This window comes from Coturnix japonica, chromosome Z (genome assembly GCF_054131305.1).
Source record: "Coturnix japonica strain WE chromosome Z, WE-NBRP24, whole genome shotgun sequence".
Classification (NCBI taxonomy): domain Eukaryota; kingdom Metazoa; phylum Chordata; class Aves; order Galliformes; family Phasianidae; genus Coturnix; species Coturnix japonica.
Window position 1 is genome coordinate 16,310,672 of NC_140702.1, and position 20,804 is coordinate 16,331,475.

The 20,804-nt window shown below is 37.7% G+C and overlaps 1 protein-coding gene across 15 annotated transcripts in view; it reads left to right on the forward strand.

Moving 5' to 3' along the window:
• Positions 1-20,804, forward strand: part of ARB2A (ARB2 cotranscriptional regulator A) — a 244,356-nt gene that overhangs the window by 86,860 nt on the left and 136,692 nt on the right. Inside the window, exon 7 of one of the 15 annotated variants that reach the window (XM_085527916.1) lies at positions 12,368-12,862. The exons of 13 other annotated variants lie outside the window; for them this stretch is intronic. In XM_085527916.1, the coding sequence (XP_085384042.1) occupies positions 12,368-12,475 (108 nt within the window). In that variant the 3' untranslated portion in view covers positions 12,476-12,862. Of the gene's footprint in view, positions 1-12,367; positions 12,863-20,804 lie in introns of those variants that run through there. One more of the 15 variants, XM_085527917.1, reaches the window with a different exon arrangement.

Sequence of the window (20,804 nt, forward strand, 5' to 3'; positions counted from 1 at the left end):
TTGTCATTGGTGCATTTGAGCTTTAAAAAAAATAAACTCGTTTAAGTATACTGCTCGTTATGTACTGAAACTAGGCTGCGAATGAATCCAAAAGGAACGTAGACATTATTTCATGAGCTAAAATGAAGCTATGCTTTATAGATAACACCTGGGCAAAAAATTATTGACACTTGATTCAGGACATAAAGTTGTGTGTTTGTTTCTTGAAGTTGATTTTTGTTTGTTTCTAGTTTTACTGTATAACTTCAGAAGTTTGACTTTAAATTTATCCCTGGAAATTTCTTTTGGTTTTGGGAAGAACTTATTTGCTGTAAGCTTTCTATTCTGAATGTTACATAGACATACAATGTTTATTAAGAGAGTGCTTATGAATACCTATATTGTGTGAAGCTGAGGTCTAGGAAAACAGGATTGTGTGTTTTTAGTGATAGGTGAACTGAAAATGTGAAAATAAAGAAGGCTGTATGGGAGAGGGTGATGAAGGTAAACCTAGTAGAATAGTGGGACGTAATAGGAGAGAGGATTATAACCCAAGAAGGAGACTTTAAGGGAATTGCTAGGGAAATGAGAGTTAGAAGAATAGTGTCTCATTTCATTTCACTGTCACACACAGCAGAAATATAGACAAAGCCTGAGAGCTGGCATGACAATATGTTGAGTAACTGAATGAGATCTGTTTCATCCAGATAGTCAGATGATCAAAAAGAGCACTCAGAAAAAAGGGATGCAAGATAGGAATTGGTAACAGATTCAAAACGTCTGGCAAATAACATCAGGACTGAGGTGAGCCAATGGGGTCTTTTCAGTGGCAAGAGTTAGTCAACGATTTAGATGTGTTATAGAGGTGAAATGCTGCAAGAAACATATTGGCTCTTTTTAGAAAGAAGTCATGAAGTACTTCAGTGTTCTTTTTGTTAATGAGTTTGCCTCTATACTGACTGGCAGACCATTTTTTAGCTTTAAACTATGGTTGTATGTTTAGAGCATCATCTCATCTTTTATGTTTCCTTTTAGGTTTTGGGATTTTTTTGTCATTCTGGTGGGGTTTTTTTCTTATCTATTGGTACTTTCTCTTTGAATATCCCAGCACAGATTCAGTTGCTGGTTTTCTTTGGAAGACTTCAGGTGTGTTTCTGCAGCACTGAATTCAGAGTAGTCCTGATTCTGGTGGGAGTTCCTAGGTGTTGCTGAAATGCCTGTATTAAGTAGAAATTAAGAAGCATTATTCTGTTGGTGTGGTATGTGTATCATTTATCAGATGAGTACCAGAAGAACAAAGTCCAGGAACACTTGTTGCAGTGTTTGGGAAAGTTCTGTCTATTTATGTACTCTCTGACTCAGCTACAAGATTATCCTTGCTTCTGTTTATCCATGCACAGTGATCAAATACTGTTATCTTCCTGGTGTATGACTGCTATGGATTTGGTTTCAGTTGCTCAGGTAAAGATGTCTAAACTTTGCAGGACATACAGGGGCATGACAGCTCTTTGCATGCCATAAGGTTAGACTGGTACCCCATTTTTACCTCCTGCCTGGCCTGGGAAAATATAGATATACATCTTAAATCCTAGGCTTTCCTGGAAGTCAAAGCAAATTGTGAACCTTTCAGCTGTGTCAAAAACAGTATTTCCAATGGAGTTAACCAGGACTGGGGAGTTTCAGTAAGTAATGATGCTCTTGCACTGGCTTCAGAATTGACAGTGTGCATCCTGTGGCTGTATGCACAAGTTCTGGGCCATTGTGGTCTGTGGGTAAGCACAGGAGCTTTTTCTGGAGTTTAATAGTTGCATCAGTTGTGTTTTTCTATACAACACGTTCCTGAGTATCACTGATGAAAAGATCAATTTTTAATGTGTTTCAAACAAAAAAATCTAAACATAAAGTGTGTTTTGTGTTTGCTTGTTTTAATTTTAAGGTCACGTTAACACAATTTGGTTCAATGTAAGTAAAGGCTTCTGGGTTATACTCTGTGTTGAATTGAATTGAGTTTCATCTGGTAATACAGGCTTGTTTTCTTTTTGTTTCCCAAAGCCTCAATTCCAAATACATCTTAATGACAGTAAGTATAAAATTTGCAATAAAAGATTCAGAATGAAAAAGTGCTTATATGTACGTATATATATATAAAAAAGAATCATTCAGAAACTACTAATCTAAGCACATTTTCTCATGGAATGTGTATATACTCAGAAATACAACTTTACACTCAGAAATTCTCTCAACGTTGCTTTGAGCAGGAAAATTCCAACAGAGTAAGTATCACAATTGATAATTTTGCTGCTTAGCACCAAGAAGCAGAGTAAATTAAAATTCTTCTCACTGTATGCCTTGGAGCCCATTCCACCTGACTCATCAAATGAAAAATTCATCAATTAATCCTCTGACAATAACGATATATACACAAAAATCAATTCGGGATTGATTTTTTGAGCCCAAACATGAAAACCTACCCCTAGCTTGCAGATGATGTGAGATTTCTCTTCATTTCAACCTTATTATTGAGTATAAAAGCTGAAGTGTTCATAGAATTATTTGTTCTAAGTCAACTGCAAAGGTGCGATTGTTTGAGAAAGGGTGTGCGTGCCGCCGAGATGCTCTGAAGCACTACCAGAGCTGGCTAATAAAGTTGTCAGATACGTGTAAGAGCACAGCTGATAGGAATCCCCCCAGAAGGAAACCAATGGAGAGACACAGATTGCTGAATTCTGACAGGAGACCACCCAGGATAGTTCAGAGCGAGCCGCGCACCCAGGAAGATCAAAGGAAGGGAAGAGCAGTGCAACATAAACTAAACTCTGAAGCATAAGTATGGAAGCAGTCTTTCTGGGAAAACACTAATACAATAGCTAAATCTGTAACTCAGGAGGCTAAGGCATTTTCTTTTGTAACAAAGGCTCAGCAGCAGAAAATGAGATCATAACTTTTCAGATCTTTCACTTGTAATTCACACTACTTCTTCAGTGAGAACGAAAATTGCAGCAGATGGTTAGTACATTGCTGTCCCTTTCTTTGTTTCCATAACCTACTTCTTCGCGATCTATTATCACACGTATTAAAATGATAAGAAGTCTTCGTTAAAACTGCAATACCTTAATCTGATGATAAGTCAAAAACACGAGTTTGTATGTGTACTTACATTACTTAAGATCAGAATTGATGCTGGGAAATATTTTTATGTATGTGAAAACATGTAAGGTACGCAGTAGAAATCCCAGGCTAAAAACTCAGTCACATCCCTAGAGATAAACGTAGGTTGCTTTTTATCTAAGGAACAAAATAAAGGAAACCTAGTGCCTGCCTTCTGTGTATAAGCTTGTAGTTTTAAATTCTCGACAGTTTAATATTTTAAACTTACCTTGGGTGAAAGAAATGCTGATAGCAACTTGTTGAGTAAATTCTTGTCTCTGACTGTGGTACAAAAAAAAAAGGAGAAAACTATTGCATGTGAAAGAACTCATTCTTTGTTCTTTGCATCACCTTTGTATCACACAGCGATTCATTCTGCCCTCCCTGTACATATAAAAGTAATGTTCTGACTGCAAAGAAAAACCCTAATGATACTAAAGAGTTGAAAGTCAACACTGTGGTGTGCAGGCATTAATTGAATTGCAGATGTATTAGCATCTGATGGGTTCTTGTGAATTCATTCACTCATGATGCTGATCGATACCAATGTGTATTTCAAATTCTAGATGCACAAAAGGTGAAAAAGTAGGATTACTTGGTTGATGTGTATTTGCTGGGAGTTTTGGTAAGAACTCAGACTGAAATGCTGTGAGTTACTTCTCGTTTCTTAGCTGAATGCTAAGACCACTGTCTTTAAAAATTCTGTGTGTGATAAGAGCAAGGATGTTGTCATAACTGTTGGCCCGTGTATTAAAAATTCAGATCTGTGTGATGAATTTGACTCCAAAGAAAATACCTAGACCTATGTCTGCTAACACGTAATGCTTCTTTATAAAATATTACTGTAAAACATGAGTCACTGCAGGAGAATTTTTGTTTGCTCTTTCAATTTACAGTTCTATTAAGAGTCTTAAAGTGTAAAGAGTTTTACAAATTATATTCATAGGTTTTCCTGGTGTCACATAATTAGAGACTGAAGGAAGTTAGGAGGGGAAATGGTAGTTCACGTAACTTACTTTTAGGTATATTAAAGTTGAGTCTGAATCCTGGTCTTTTGTTTCAACTGCGCTTTATACTTTTTTTATATGTATAGATTTACATAATCGATCCCTGTGGGAAATGTACTGTTACCAGGGAGTGAGTAATAAAGAGTAACCTGAAGGTAGAGAACACGTATATATTTCAGAATATGCTTCAATAATTTATTCTTACAATGTTTATTTGGATTTACCTTTGTGATTTATACCGTATTGGTAAATGTATATTTTAAATTTTATTGTGAATTCTTACATGCATTATTTCTAAATACGAGGCTAAAACATACTATTACCATTTTTACAAATCAGAACTACTTTTTATTTAGATATTTATTTTTTTTTAACGCAGGTCAGCATTACTTTGTTAAAATAACAAATAAAGCCTTTTATCTTTTGAGTACCCACTTACAGAATGTTTCGGGTTTATAGATTATAATAACAGCAAGATACTTATATCTCAGGGGATTTTACTTGTTTACTTCTTGCTTCATTTCGCCATCGGTCGAGTTTTGTGTCAAACTGGCACTACTGCTTTAAATCTGTTGTTCGTGAAGTCTCTGGTCCAAAAGCAGGAGCCTGGTGGCTCGTTCCACCCGCTGCTGCCAGGCGCGGCCAGCAGGGGGTAGTAGCGGCCGCAGAGCGCGTGGACCGGGAGCGCCGCTCCGAGCGACCCGCAGCAGAACAGCGCCCCGCCGGCCAGGAAGTGTCAGCTCACCCCGCTGCCTCGGGAACGCCGGTGGCTGACAAGGCTGAGCTTATACAGCAGCGTGGTGACTGTCAGTGTTTTGTTCCAGTTCTACCTTTAAAGCTAAAGGTACCTGATTGAAATTATATGACTTCCTGACGATGAAGAAATCTCCCGAACTGAAAACAGGCATCAGATAGCAAAGATCTTTCATACAGAAAGGTCATTTGTAGGCATATATCTGGAAATACATGCAGGCGTCATGTATTAGGCAGATGGGTGTGAGAATAACAGGTGCAGTTTGTATTTTCAGTTTAGGAGTGTGCGTTTCTCAAAGCTAATAAGAAAATTCTGTAGTGTTTAACCAAAATAAAAGTCCTGTTGAATGCAGACACTGTCTAAACAGATTGTTATTGTTAAATTGCACTTCAGAGTCTAAATTTCTTTGATGAGCCAAATCTTCTACCTCCCTAAAATAATGAAGGATGTGATTGTTTGAGAGTTTGTTTTGTGTTCCTGAGTAAGCAGCTGCCATGCTTCATGGAGATGGTCTGCTTTGGTTTTGTCCTCTGCTTGTTACTACACATGGGGCTGATCATGCACTGCTGAGCCAACAGAGTCAGATTTCACTGTGGCCTGTTTGCCCCATAGCTGCCACCATGTTTTCTTTGTGTGGCCTCCCATGCTGTGATCAGCTGTTGAGAATGGGTGTGTTGCTGCTCAGTGCTGAGGACTTGGTGGGATCCACGGCGTAACCATTGTTTGGGGTGATTGCTGCTCTTCTTCCGCACAAAGGTACTGTAGTACCTTTGTTTACTATTTGAAAAGAGTTTCTGAAACCTTAACGGTATTACTTTCAACTACCAGCCTTACCTCTCTATCTGATTTCAAGACTTACTGTTCAGCTTGACACAAAAAGTTATATGTGAATTAAAATGCATCCGAAGTGTGGTTTGAGATGAAGCAGGTGATTGACGCTGAGATACGAAGACTTTCTCTTCGTGCTTCTTCCAGTGACCTGCTGGCTGGTTTGGGGCCAGACTAAAGTACCTCTGTGTTAACAAGGGGCCGAATTTTGAGATCTTACAACGAAAACTGCCATGTAACATTTATCAGTGTAATGACAGTAACTTAACATTTATCTTAACTTCTTAAAAATTACAATTGTGCTTATATTTTATCATTTGCTTGTATGCCTTGCTGAAGTGAGGCCTTAATATCTCAGCCACTTTGAATTCAGATTGGCTGAGACTTGGGCTTTGTTTCAATATGCTTAAATTTCAGCATATGTTCAGCTGAATGAGAGCTTTAGTGTACAGATGACAAGTCTAGATGTTACCATTTGCATCATTCCTCCCTCATTTAAAAAAAAAAATCAAAACATACATTACAGATGCCGAGTTTTGATTGACACTGAGGTGGGAATTGGGGCTTGGGGCCGTTCACTTTCTTGTTTGGCGTGCATGCTTGTTTTGTTCAGCCTGTAAATTAAAGTTAAGGGTTTATGCTGTGTCCTTCTGGATTTTTCTTTTTCAAACAAATGATATTGAGACTGTTCTCACTCTCTTGTCCTTGTATAGTATTAGAAATGTTACCATGCATGATTTCATGCAAAAAATGAATCTTCCTAAAAAGAATAAAATGGCTGTAGCAGAATCTTTTGAATTTGTTTTCTGTATCACTCTTTCTCAGTACTAGCAGGCTATAGTTCCATTTGAATAATAAACTGGCATTCACCTAACAAACAGCATGGAAATTTGGAGGCTGGTGTTTTGCAATAGCAGTGGTAGAATGGGGAGACACTGCAATCTGTCCTTTCCTCTCTTCACTCTGTTATGTGTTGGCTCTGCAGCTGATATGGCCCCGCTCCAGCTTTGGCTTTGCAGCTGATAAGGGTCTCAGAACAATGAATTATTTTAGAACTGTACTTTGCCATGTGAGCTGCATTACCCAGGTAAAATTGAGTGAGTTGTAGAAAAAGATAATTCCATATTCTGTGGCCAGCTGGAAATAATTTCCTTACGTTTGTGAGTCTTAGTCTTGTATCATTTTGATGTAGCTTTTGTATTCTTTGTGAAATGGTTACTACTGCATTTAAGGTTTATATCATAGTTGATAAGCTTCACTGACATGGGCTTACTTTTAATAACATCTTTGCTTTATTAAAGAGATATGTGTCTTTTTACATGAAAAATACATCTTTTTAAAGAGATAAAGATGGTGGGATTTCTGACTAGGCAAGCAGCAAGAGTAAAAGTTTTTATTTTGTCACTTCTTAAATGCACATTGAATTTATCTCAGCCTACAATAATGGTGTAATTATAGGGACTTTCCTTAAACTTTATTAGTGGAATTTGAAGCGCATCTATTTTTGTGAAGGTCAGAAAAGCTCAGGTTTTTAACTGAGAATTTATATTTTATGTAAAAATGTGAAAGCAAATGCAGATTGATAAATATATCCAGTCTCATAATGGGTTTCTGTAACATATGTAGACATATGTCTGAGGTTTATAATAATCAGGAGGAATATGAAAAAGGCAAAGTTCTGTTACTATATTAATGTCTGTATGTTAGAATATATGGTTCTTCATCGTATTAATGGAGATGTGTTGTAGCTATGATTTGTCACAAGTGATAAGATCAGTCTCCTGACCCAGCATTCATTTGAAGGTGGATGAAAGACACAGGAAGGGAAACAATTATCTCAACTGCAAAAACCATACCCAGCTGGATGTACCATCCAAAAACATTTTATTTCTCTGCTTTTCTGAGACAATTTCTGCAGTGAATTGCCAACTTCTCCTTTGTAATCTTGGAGTTAGTGACAGTTTTGCTATTGGACTTCTTGTGACATCAAGCAGAAACTCTGAGAAATGAAGAAGAGTTGGTAACAAAGATGGTTGTGCAAATGGCAAGGGTTACCGTTTTCACCACTTTCAGCTGAGCATTTGCCAGATGATAGTGCATACACCATAATGACATCCCTAGGGAAGTGCATTCCACAGTCTTACTTTGAGGGTCAAGGATTATAAAGGCTCATTTCTAATATAAATGAAAAAGTACCTACAGATATTTGTTTGATAAGTGAGAACTCAACTCAGCTAAAGTAGAGAATGTCATTCTGTGTCTCCAGGTAAACTGCCTCAGAAAAGCCAAAGTACGACAAAAGCCAACCAGTTTTCTTCCTACTCAGCAAAGGATGCCAGTCATAAACTTCACTGATAGATTTTATGGGAAAAAGTCACAGCCTTCAAAGCTATCTTGCCCCATTTATTTGACACGGCATAATGTTCATTATCTGTTGTTACGCTATGTAAATCCACTTCTTACCCCTAATCCACTTCTCTTCTACATTCCTCTTGAAGGATACTTCTCACGAGAGCCTTTTACAAGCGAAGTGGCCTCACTGCTTTGTGTAGACTCCTTAGATGAGTTGCCATCATAGTTCATTGGAACAAGTTTTCCTTCTCCCAAAGAAAAAAAACACAGATTTCCATTGTGCCCTAAACCTGAACTCAAGAAATATTTCATCCTGTTGAGGCTGCAGTGTTTGCTTCCAACGCTCCATTTCCCCAGCTGCTTCTTTGGCTTTTACATCTTTATTTCTACCTCAAACACTCATCAGGCATCTAAAAAATCACAGCAGGATCCTGCTCTTACCAGTTACCACTCTTCAGCAATTCTACATCACTGTAATTTTCTTACTAATGGTAGCAAATATAGTTAGAAAATGAGTATTTGTTGGCCCGTCTGTGTGTAGACTGTCTAGTCCACTCCTCTTCCCCTTAACTTGAATTCCTAGTGAGTGAAGAAATAATCTCTAAACTGCGTTTCAGATGAGAGTGCTCATAGGAACTTTGATCAGCTCTTGCCTGCCAAAAGACAGGCTTTGGTACCTTCAGTTATTGGCAAGGGCTTGAACCCAATATCAGTTGTATATATGTGTCTGCAGCTGCTAGATAAGTGTTGTGCACGTATGTGACATCATTTGTCAAACTTTGTGTGTGGCTTGATAGCTGATGTCTTCTGTACTCTTCATCCAGGCATTCCATCAAAACAGTGATAGATCTTGTGAGTTCCTGCAGGTTTTGGGGAATAGTAGCTAAACACAGAAAGCATATGAAAGCATTTTCCCTTTTTGACACTTGGCAGCCTAAGTTCTTCTCTAAAATGAGCTTGGAGTTTTATCTGTATCAGTTAATTAACTTACTGGTATTCTTTCCAAAGCCGCTTCTATTGCTGATCTTGTTTTTGGAGTCTGTTACCCAGGAAGGAGCCAACCCTTTATACCCTCCCAGGCTCTATAAGAATGTAGTTTGATTATTGAATTGTTAAGTTGCTAGTGAGAGAAAATCTTTAAATGAATCATGCAGTGGATTATGCATTGTATCCCCATCTGTTATCAGTTAGAAGGTGAACCTTTCCATCCAAACATCAAAGCAGACTCCAATATGCATTGTCTTTGGCTTGCTTCTGAAACATGCCAGAATGTGAAGTCTGTGAAGCATGGAGAAAAGCAAGCTGCAGACTTTTATAAAATGTTGTGCCTATGATAGAAGGACTAGTTTTGATGCCAAGTTCAAGCTAGCAAGTAATTGAATAGTACAGGTGTTGCCCAGAGGCACTTATCCATTACAGTGGAATTTGTGCTAATCTGTGCACAAAGTAGAAAAATTGCATGCTGCAACAGTAATTTTTGGGGGATGCTACAAGGACTCCAGTCTTCATATCAGCCCTTCTTCTGCACCTCACCAAAACTGATTTTGAATTCTGAGGGAAGCAGAATTGGGGTCTTTCCTTTTGTATCATTACAGGAGAGGACGGGGAGGTCTGTCTGCGTAGCGCTGATATGTATCATCAGACTGAAAATACGTGCAAACATATGGCAAAATTCATCCTGGATGAGGTACTTTGGAAGGCCATTGTGAAATGTCCTTTTTGTATCCCTCTCACTTTTGCAGATTCACTGAAAACCCTGCAGCCCTTCCTGTGGCACAAACTCAATGCTGGTTTTTGAGATACTGCTTTCCAGGTTGGGTACTCATTTAATAATGAGTGTCCTGACATTAGTTGTCTGTATTATCCTGAGAAGAACTTACCATACCATTAGAAAGCATTTAGAAGAGTTCAGGACATTAAGATATTCTTTCATTTATTTCTGGACTGATAACGTAGAAATAAAACAACAAAAAGTTTGGTGTCGAGTACCGTGCAGTGCATTAGTGGTTGGTTGTGGGTTTGTAAGGTAGTTGCTACATGCGTCTGTGGAACTCACCCTTCAGTTTTCTATTGCAATGTATGGCCCAAATATTCTTCCTGTTGCAGCATCCTAAATAGCAGCATATTTTGGTGCTGATGCTTGTTCAACCTCTAGAACAGTAGGACGAGAGCTATGTCCTGCCCCAGGGGCTCTCGAGCCAAAGTAGAGTAAAAAGATAAGTATTATTTATTCTCCCTTCACAGTTGCAGTTACTGAGACAAAACAGGCTTGTGGCTGGACTGAAACACAGATGTTAATTCAGTGGCATAGCTGGTTTACAATTTCAGAGTTTGATTTTTGTTGTTCTGCTCGTAAGCCATTTGACCATGTTTGTTTTCCTGTATGTTTTGTTAGGACATATTTTTGACCAGTCTGCTTCTAACCTATTTTCCAATAGCTTGTGCATCTTAACACTTCCTGAAACAGCTGATTATATTAACTGTACTAATAGCATCTGTAATAGAGAGAAGCTGCTGTTCTTTGAGCCAGTCAGTCTAAACTGTTGTTGCTCTATCTATGGGTAAAAACATACGGAATATGATGTGATCTCAATATGCAAATATACAAATATTCTGACATTGTATTATGCTGTAAATTTAGCATCAAATACTGTTTGGCCTGCATTTTATGTGACTAGTTACATATTAAGTTCTCATTTTAGCTGTCATTCAGCTGCTTTGCTGAACTGCTGAAAAACTCTGCCCAAGCAGAGGGATATTTTCTTCATTGCTATCACCAGATAAAATAGTGCTGTTGCTCTTTAACTTCAGTGCAGCAATACGTCTATCTGCCAAACTGATACAATGCGAAAAATTTAGTTATATATCACACTTATTTTTCTTCTAAGTGACATTATTCGCCCCACTAATAGTGTGACTAACCTCGTAATATTCAGTCTCTTTCCCCCAGGAAACATGACTCTGTTCTTTTCCATTTAATTTGTTGCCAGAACATGCAGTGTTTCTTTTAAGTTCTTCTTTATCTCAGTGTTGTAGTGTGGGAGACCTCTCTAGATTATTTCAATCTCTCTTCATATGTAAAGATAATGGTAACATCCACAATGGGAAACAGTAACTGTAAGAAAGCACACAGCTTGGTGTTTCCTCTTTTTTTCTTCTCCCAATTTCAGCTGTGGTATTTCCTCTGAAAGAATGAAAACCGTGGAGCTTATCAAAATAACTTACCTCCCTGACTATTGATTGTATCCTTTAATAGTCTGTTAGAATTAGATGGAAGAAATACTTTCAGATCTTTTGGTCTGACCTCCTGCTAGTTCAGCATTGTTCCCTTCATTATATTATTGAATGTTTCTTCTAGTTCGTTGAGAAATTATTCCACAGTATCACTGTAAGGAAGTCTTTCTGATATGCAGAATATATTTTTTTTTCCTTTTATGATTTAATCTGAGTACTCCTAGTTATATTTCCTTGTCATTCAAATGTTTGTCTTTCTCACCATGTGCTTAGAAGTTTCAAGCATTCCTACATGGCTGCCACTCAGTTAACGATATAATGATGATGAATCAGCGTTCAATTGCTTTCTGTGTTTTCTTTTACTCACCTCTTATTTCAGTATCTTGGTATTAAAAGTGATAAAGAAGACCGCAGAAGTGAATTTAAGAGGCCCCTTTACCTGTGATTTTCCATGTTTATTTCTTTGTTTTTCCTACCCTTATTTTTCTGCAAAGCTAATAGAAATTTAAAAACTGATACGATCTCACCAATGCCTTTTAAATTTGTTTCTCTCATTATATGTGTAGTCTTTGAACTGTTTCTTTTCCCTGTCAATTTTCTGATTCCAATCTCATTTTTCTGCATAAAGATCTGAATCTGAAAGGTTCCTTTATATCTTCTTCTGTTTGCTTTGATATTTATGTCTGTGGTCATTTTAATGTCTTCTGTCTTTGATTCTGTTAATGTAATCATTATCCTCTTTCATTTTGTAATGATGTCAAAACATGACTTTGCCATCAAGTTTATTTTTAACAGCATGGTACACTGAATTCAGATGTGTCTTTTTTTTTTCCCCGCATTTAATTTTGTTGTTCACTTGTTATTTTTCATAAATCTGCTTCATGTTTTATTTGTGATTCTGGCACCTCATATATTCTTCCCGCAGCTTTAAGCTGTAGGGTCAAGTGGACAATGGTTTGCTATAGATTTCTGAGTAATATGATGCCTCGGTGGTCTCGAGATACTTGAACTAAATTAGGAACAGAGCTTTCCTAAACAAATTCTTCCCAATTTTCTTTCCTCAAAGCTCATTCTTCATCCCAGAGTTGCAGTCCTGCAGCAAGTGGAGTCCATCCTTCACAAAAGATTATCTTACAGCAGTTATTTGCCAGCAGTTAAAAGATCTCAAAAATGAAGTATTTCTGCATCCAAAGGGTTTTACTGGCATCGTTTCACCTCACTCATCCTTTGTGTCTCTCCAGTCTCAGATTTTCTTAAGTTTTCTTGAGCGTGAGATACTACTAGCAGTTTTTTAATATGTGCTTAATCCAAAATTTAGAGCATGTGATTTATAACAGCAAAAAATAGTCCTGAAATTTTGAATGTCTCTTTCTACTCTCCTGACTCGGTTCAGAGCAGTGGAAAGGAAGAATGCAAATGTTTTGAAATGAAGTATGTGAAAGTTTTAAGTACCATTAAAAAAACGAAAACAAAAAAAAACATTTCTCTGCATACTTTAATTCTGTAATGTGCTGTTTTGTAAAATAAATTATGACCGCAGTTTTTTCAGTCTTTTATCTTGAAATTTGGTTTCCAATTTTATTTGTTTTTATTTGTCAGTTCAGTAAGCTGGAACGATTTTCTTAAGTGCTGAAATGCTGACAATGTGGTCATAATTTTCATGAAGTAACAGAAAAGAGTAAACTGTCTGGGTGTGTGCTGCCTGCTGATTGCATGGCAGCTGGATGGGATTGCTGCAGGAAGTGTGAGTTTACCTCGTTTTGGGAAATGAAAACATTGAGGCGCTGCATTTAGCTGACCATTGTCTTCTGTGAAGTTGAAAACAGACATATAATGACCTGTCAGCATTCTGCTGGAATGCTATTGTGCATAAATAATTATTATTGCCTTTACTGCTGACCTGCTGACTGTACTCAGTGCCAAAATATATATCACAGCTACCATTTGCAGGTTTCAGTACACTTATTCACGCCATTCTTTTATTGTGTAGTAAAATATTACCCCGGTTTTTAGAGGCTTTGACCTGCGGCACACAGGTAGAGCTAATGTTTTATCAAAGTGACTTCTAGTTCAGGAGTCCCATGTTTGGGAATGCTGAATTCAGTACTTGAGGTCTGTTTTTGAGAGACGTCTTGTGTTCTGAAAACTTTTTAAAACATTTTTTTCACACATTTTTAATGCATAGTTTGATAGAGGGTTTAATCCAGACTATCCTAAACAACCACAAGAATCAGTTATAAATCTGCTCATGAGGATCTTAAATAGAATTTAATGTCCTTCAAGAATGTTTTCTCCAGGATTTCTCCTTTTTGTAATAATTAATAAGTTAGTGACATAAAACTGAGGTCAAAGACATTTGCTCTTACTCTTAGTGCTGCAAAATTTAAGGTTGCCAAACAGGTGATTGTTAAAATAGTTTTGTAGCAAATCCCATGAAGCTCATGTTCATGTTAAGGTAAAGTTCGCATTCAGAAGAATGACAACTGCAGCACTTCTAAGAAGTGCAAATGAAGTGATACACTCCAAGGGTAGTTACTGATGGGTTAGCTACCTCTTTAAAAAAAAAAAAAATTATAGTTCTTGATATGATTAAAATTACAGTATGGATTAATATTGTATTCAGCTTTTACATACATGTGAAAACAACACAGCCTGCATTTAGTATCTTCTCCCCTGTATAATTTTTCCTTTTCAAATTATTTATAGCAAGCCAGTAACATAAAATCAAATAATAAATACGTTATTGGAAGTATTGAAAATTTTAATTGATGACATAGATGCATGAATGTTTCACATGACAGAAAACGCAGCTTTCCTGAAGGGATGCAAGGAAAGTGCTTAAATTTTAAGTAGCAAATATTGGCAGCTCTCAGAGTGGGAGCACAGTATTTAAATATTCCTCCACTCCATTTTTTGTCTGTTATCACATCTGAAGGAGAACTACCCATATTTTCACATGGTCTGATGTGTGATGTCAGTGTTGCCATGAGCTTGCACTTACTGTCGCAAAACTTCAAATTAGATCTTCAGAACACACCATCTTAAAACCAGCACCTTCAACATGAGGAGGAGCAGCGTGCTCCAGGTTTTTGTATGCTCAGAAAAACACTGTGGCTGAGAAGAGTCAGCTGTTAGTCAGCTGCAGTTGTTTTTCAGAGCTGTGCCCATGTGATCACAAGTGGTCTCCAGGCCTGTAACTTGCTCTTGACCTCCCGTAACACCAACCTGCATGGACATCACGACTCTCTTTGGCTAAACCTGGCCAGGATCTGTTCTTTGACTTTGTTCCATGGGCAAATGACATGTCATAACACATGTACAGCAATAAACCCCTTTACTCTCTCTGCCACCCACATGAGCAGAAGGAGGGCACCCTCTGGGCAAAGGTTTCTGGACTGGCCTATCCTTGCTGGTGGAGTGTGCTCAGAGTGTGTCAGCACGAGGCAGGCAGCACAGCAGTACCCACACCTTGCTCAGTTTTCAGTTTAGGTGCACTTGCAGCTTTGTGCCATCCCCAGAAGACCTGTTTTCTGTAGGCAGAAAACAGAATTACACCTATTTTCAAGCCTGTACCTACACCAGCAGTAGGAACATATTCTATGAAGCATTTACACGCAGAGTTATTTCTTGATATTCTGCTTTAGTAAAATAGGGAACCTCAGTGGTGCTACAGCAAGAGGAGAGGAGTGAGTTTGTGACATGCCAAACAAAACAAGCACATATTTTAAAGGAATTCAAGTCTCATAACTTGGTAATTTATGTTGCTGATGGTTAAAAAAAAAAAAAAAAAAAGGGATGATTTCAGCAGAGGGAGGGAGAAACATGCACTATACAGGAATTTGTTTCCAGCCAGAACAGTATTCCTTTAGGGCATTTTGGGAGATGCAGTAGCTGAGTCTGAAGTTAATTTAAATGCATGCATGTGTAGTGTTGTGTTTCCTAGGTGTAATTTAGGGAAAGGGACAGGAAAACTGAGGTACATCTGAAGTTAACAATGCTGCAGACTTAAGCGGATAATGTAATTTTCGTTCTTGTTTTATTTAAAGGGAGACTGCCAGCTTGGAATGTATTCAGTTTGTGAAAAATGTTTAGATACTTACTGAAAACACAGCACTCTGCTCGCCAGTTCTAGTGGCTCTGAAGACACGTGTTCTAATGATGATGCTTTTTCGCATCTCTTCAAAATCCCAGTGAAAGTATTAAGGGTCTTGCTTTAACGCAGTTTGGTTTCTCATATAATATTGTGTATAGAGTGACATACTTACCTTCATTACCTGTTACAATGGGATTAGAGAAACTGACTGTACACAGCACAGAATGATGTTAAAAACAGAGGAAAACATTAAAACATGGGAAAAAAAAGAAAAAAGAAAAGGAAAAAAAAGGGGGTTCTCCCATCTCTTGCAGTTGAAAGAACATTAGATGTCAGCAATGGCACGATATATAAAAACACAGGAATTTGCTTGAGCACTGAAATAATCAAGAGTTTTCATTTTTAAGGTGCTGTACATTTGTGAGCCCTTTCTGGCACACATAGGACCATTTAAAAATTGTTTCATGAATATTTAAGAGTTCAGAAAACATACTCTGTTTTCAGCTCTTGTCTGGGAGACATTGCAGGAACTCGCGGTACACTCCGTCGTAATTGATTGTTAGATATATTGCCCCATGGGGGCCACGTTGAGGTTGCTAGCACAATTGTGGTATCGCCATCTCCTGATTTATTTATTTATTTATGTTTACTCGGCAAAATAAATCTTTAATACTGTTTTGAGACAGAATTTTCTAGCAGCATTTGAGTAGGAAAAGTAAAATCAGGGGAGGAAATTCCATGGTTACTGTAGCAGCACTTGGAAGTCCCTTTCAAGGTTGGTCCTCAGTATTCTGGAGTCTGTGGAAGGAGAAAAAAGAGATTGCACGTTCTCAGGTCTTCTGCAAGCAGCTTCCTTCAGTGTAGGATTGTTAAATAATCCTGTAATTGACTTACTCAAACTACTTCCAATGAAAAATCTTATTCAACAGATAAGAGATGTGTTAGAGGAAGCTCTCTGCTTCGGCATCTTTGAAATCTGCAGGAAATAATCCTTTTTCTTTGAAATTTTACTTTTCTCTCATTCCCCGTACATTATGTAAAGCAAAGCTTAATCATGAAAGTGTTGACTGTTAAGCTGCATAGTTCTGAATACATATGCAGTGTAGTTTTCTGTATTTACACAATTTCAGTTTTTCATGGAAACCGTATAATATATATCGTGCAGGATTTTTCAGTAGGTCAAGAGACAATCAAATTGCAATTAATTTTCCCTGAAACACTCAATTATGGTTTTCTTCAGCAAGAACTGTTCTCAAAAAATGATAATAATAATGAGTATACTTTCTGCTACAAACCATTTTCATACATTTGCAATGTATTATTTCTTATAATGTAAAATTTATTAGTTGTTTCTGAGGTTCTCGTCTTGTTTCCTTAACTAATGGTGTAATTTTTAAAGGCAGTCATATATGGATGCTAATGGGAAGATGTATTTTCAACATCTTCTCATGTTCAGTCTTCACTTCTAGCAAAATCTTCTGAAGGCACCTCATGCATCCAAGTTTATTCACACTGACATCAGAATTTGTTTTCCCCATGTTACACCATCACTGGGATATCACTGGAATTGAACCATGTGGATCACCATCCAACTCTATAATTTCCAGGCCCTTAAGAAAATCGTTAGTTTCTGGATATAGGAAATTAATGAAAAGTTAGAATTTTTACGAGTTTTTAGCTCTAAGTAGGGCAAACACGGTGTAGAAACTGTGTGTTGTTAAGAGTTCCGCGCTTGTCACTGATGTAGTTATGGACTGTTGTTAATGTGAAGTAACATGCAGATAAATCTCACATCTTTTTAACTAGCTGGAATGTGTAATCCATCATCAGACATTTGTACTTTGCTTTTATTAGTATTGGATACTCCTGTGTTAAATTATGAGGTGCCCTTTACCTAAAATTCTTGATGCCATACAAAACTAATAAATAAAAATTGCCCAGTGCATCAATTTCACATCTTCATTAAAAAACATTTCTGCTGATTTTATGTCGGAAATGTACACCAGTGATCCTTTTCACCATAAAATGCTTCCAGATTAGGCAACTAGGGTTTGCTAGGGTATAGATTATTCTTCCTTCTGTAACCCAGTAGCTCTCAGTATGCATAACCATTCTCCCTAAACAAACTGTGCATGTGCAGTGTCTAAATTCCCTGGGAAGTGTTTGCAGATATCTATATGTTGGTAGTGATGATTTATCTCAGTCTTTTCTGGAACTGAAATATTATTTTGAGGTATCGGGAGACTTGCTTCTGTTAACCAAAAACAACAGAGGGTGCTCTTTCATACTGCATACTAATATGTGTATTTCCATAGCACTCACACCCTTGCATTCTCTTATCTCATTATTCCTATGCTGCTTGCCTGAATATCTCAATATCAAAAAGTTAAAAGTCAAATGTGACTGCACTAACTCTTGTGAGTTTTCTGCCTGTCCTTCCCAAGTGGCATGGTATGATCAGAGCTGCCTCTTTCTTTTCTTACCGTACCAACCTTCAGAATTTCTATAGGGAAAAAAACAAACAACAACAACGACAAAAAAGACAAAGAAAAGGAAAAACAGGACAAACAAACAAAAAAAACACCCACCAAAAAAACAACAAAAAAATCAGAATATATTATGCAAGCCTTATTCTGTGCAGTAACACCGGACCCTCTTTGTATGGTAAACATGTTATCCAGGCTTCCTATTGGTGGGTAGCTCCAGGAATTACTGACAGTGATATCCAATTAGACCTCCCTTCTTGTCTTGGTGTTCATATTCTTCAAATAGTTACTTAAAGAGTCGGGTTGAAAGATCTGGATTGTGTTCAGACCTCTGTCACACAATTCTTGTAAGAGTTTAGGCAATTTTCTGAGCTTCATTTCTCCCATCTGTAGAATAGGAGGAATGATAATTGTGTGCCAGCTGTCTCGTGGTGGGCAGAACATTCAAAAGTTTTTCTGTTCCCATCATACTCGCAGCTCTACTGAAATACTCTGCTTGCAAAGGTCTGTGAAGAATTTTCCACACTGACTGCTCATCATCACTAGGAGCCAACGCCGAGGACGTGGAAACCGTCTTCAGCACTATCTACCCGTGCTTTTCGGGACAGTGCCCATTTGGAAAGCAGTGAAAAGCAGCAACTGCTGGTTTGCTTTACTGGGCGAGCAGAAAGTGTGGGGCTGAGCAGGATGAGATGCAGAGGAGAACTGTGGAGAGAAGCAGATCTGGAGGAAACTGCTGGGACAAACAGAGCTGCATCTATATTTGCCTTGTTCTCTGCAAAGCCGAGCTACCTGTCAGTGGTTGTGGCCATATGTCTTGCTGAGAAACCACAGGACTGATTTCAGTAAAAAGACACAGACTGACCTGAAATGTTGGTCTTTTAATTTATTCCTTGATGCAGCTTTAACTGTGGCTTAGTGTTTTCCTGTTGCTGTGAGAGTACACAGGGATCTCAGCCTTGCTAATTTCTCCTCCTTTTACTTGTCATCCCTGCGAGTTCTTCAAATAAATGCTCGTTGCCATCCTGGAATGAACAGCTTCGAGGCTGACTGGTGCTTCAAGCACTTCAAAATACCCTTCTCTCAAAGAGTATCCCTTTCTCGGGAGAGCCGGGACAATTCTAAGCCTCTGAATCTCTTTTTCTGAATGTCTCTAAAGTAACCATGTGGGGTCCAGGGAGTCCAGGAGACATAACAAACCTTTGGAGTTGAAAAGCATTTTGTGCTCGGGTATGAGAAGTTCATATTTTTATTAAATTAGTGTTTTACAAAACTGAAGGTGTGAAAGTTTGCATTGCCTGGGGATGGCATTAACTTTGACTCCTGCTGTTCAATAAAGGAAAATGAATTCATGCTAGAGCTGTTGCAGAAACCATTGAATGTGAAATCTCAGAAAGTTAGCTCCTTTTCTTAAACATATTTCTTGAAATACCATGAGAAATTTTACTTGGAATATTTAAATTTGAGAAACATTGTGGACGAATGTTCTAAATGTATTTTGCCTCTGTAAGTCTTTTTGGTATCATTGGTACAGTTAGTTAACAGAAAGTTGCTGTTCTTATTTACCTCTTACAGTCATGTCCAAGGATGTTCTTTCATATATCTCTATATGTCCTTGCTGTTGCGGCGGATATGTAGAGTGGTTACATTTTGGGTTGGGTTTCTTACCCATTATACCCTTTTATACCCATTATACCCATTACCCAAATACCATTAAGGTGGAAGTACCCACTGACCTTTTGTCAGGAATATCTATCTCTAGTGGCTTCTCCTTGCACAGGCACTTCATCTTATCAGTTTCCCACATTACGAAGTGTTGTAATGTAGAATGTGGATGTGTTTAGATAGCGAGTTTCGGACTCACTTCAAAGTACTGTAAAATTCAGGGAAGGGAAGCCTTAGGTATAAATCTCTGTTTCAGAGAAATATTTGATAGGTTTAACTTTCTGTTTGCTTTTTCTTTTAAGTCTTGTGCACAAGAAGACTAACGTAGCATTACACAAAAGATCTTAGGTCTGTCTACTATAGTTCATCGCTTCAGGACAGTGTTTGTTGGTTTGTACATCTGTAAAATGGGTGTAGTAATGTATGTGATATGTGGTGTCAAATGATATAATTAAGGGGTGTGGGGTGTTAAAATGGGATAGTTCACAGACCTGATGCTCCTACTGTACAAATACTCAGATCTTTTAACCTGCAGCTGGAAAATACACTGATCCAAAATGAATGTCCCATGTTAAAAGTTAGGCAAAGATCATTTTAGTAGCAAATATCATTGGCTTTTTGTCTTATTCCAGTGTCAGGCCGGCTTTCTACTTCATGGGCACATTTAACACTTGACGTATATCAGTTCCTAAGTTCTGATCAGACAGATTTGATTCACAGTTTGTAATTGCACAAGTGGCAATGCAGGATCCCTCTGAATAGTGCAGCTCTTCAAATCAATATTGTCCAAAAAAGTCTTTGTAAGTGATGTTTTTCGACTAACGCATATTAGGTGTGGATGAGAAAAAATTGCTGTAATTTCTCTGAGTTACAGCAAAAAGTGTGTAAAATGTGGATTCACAGTGTGCAAATTGTGTTAGGGGATTGGAGGGTATTGGAGCAGCATTACTGACAGCAGTATTATGAAGTCAAAGCTAATTTTTTAATTTCTAATTGTAACAGCTTCATAATGGAAAATTAAAATCAGTTAAAATACTTGTTGGAATTTTCAGTGTTTGTTGTATGACGCTGAAAAGCAGCAAGGTCTGAAAAAACGGCAGAAAAGCTGATGTACAAGGCAGCATCTTAATTTCTCTTAAAATGCTTACCATTTTTGCTTATGTTACCGTTCTATTGATATCCGCTTGGCAAGCCTGAGAAACAAAAAAAAAAAGAAAAAATCTCTTACATATCCATGATCAAAAATGAGCGCCTGATGG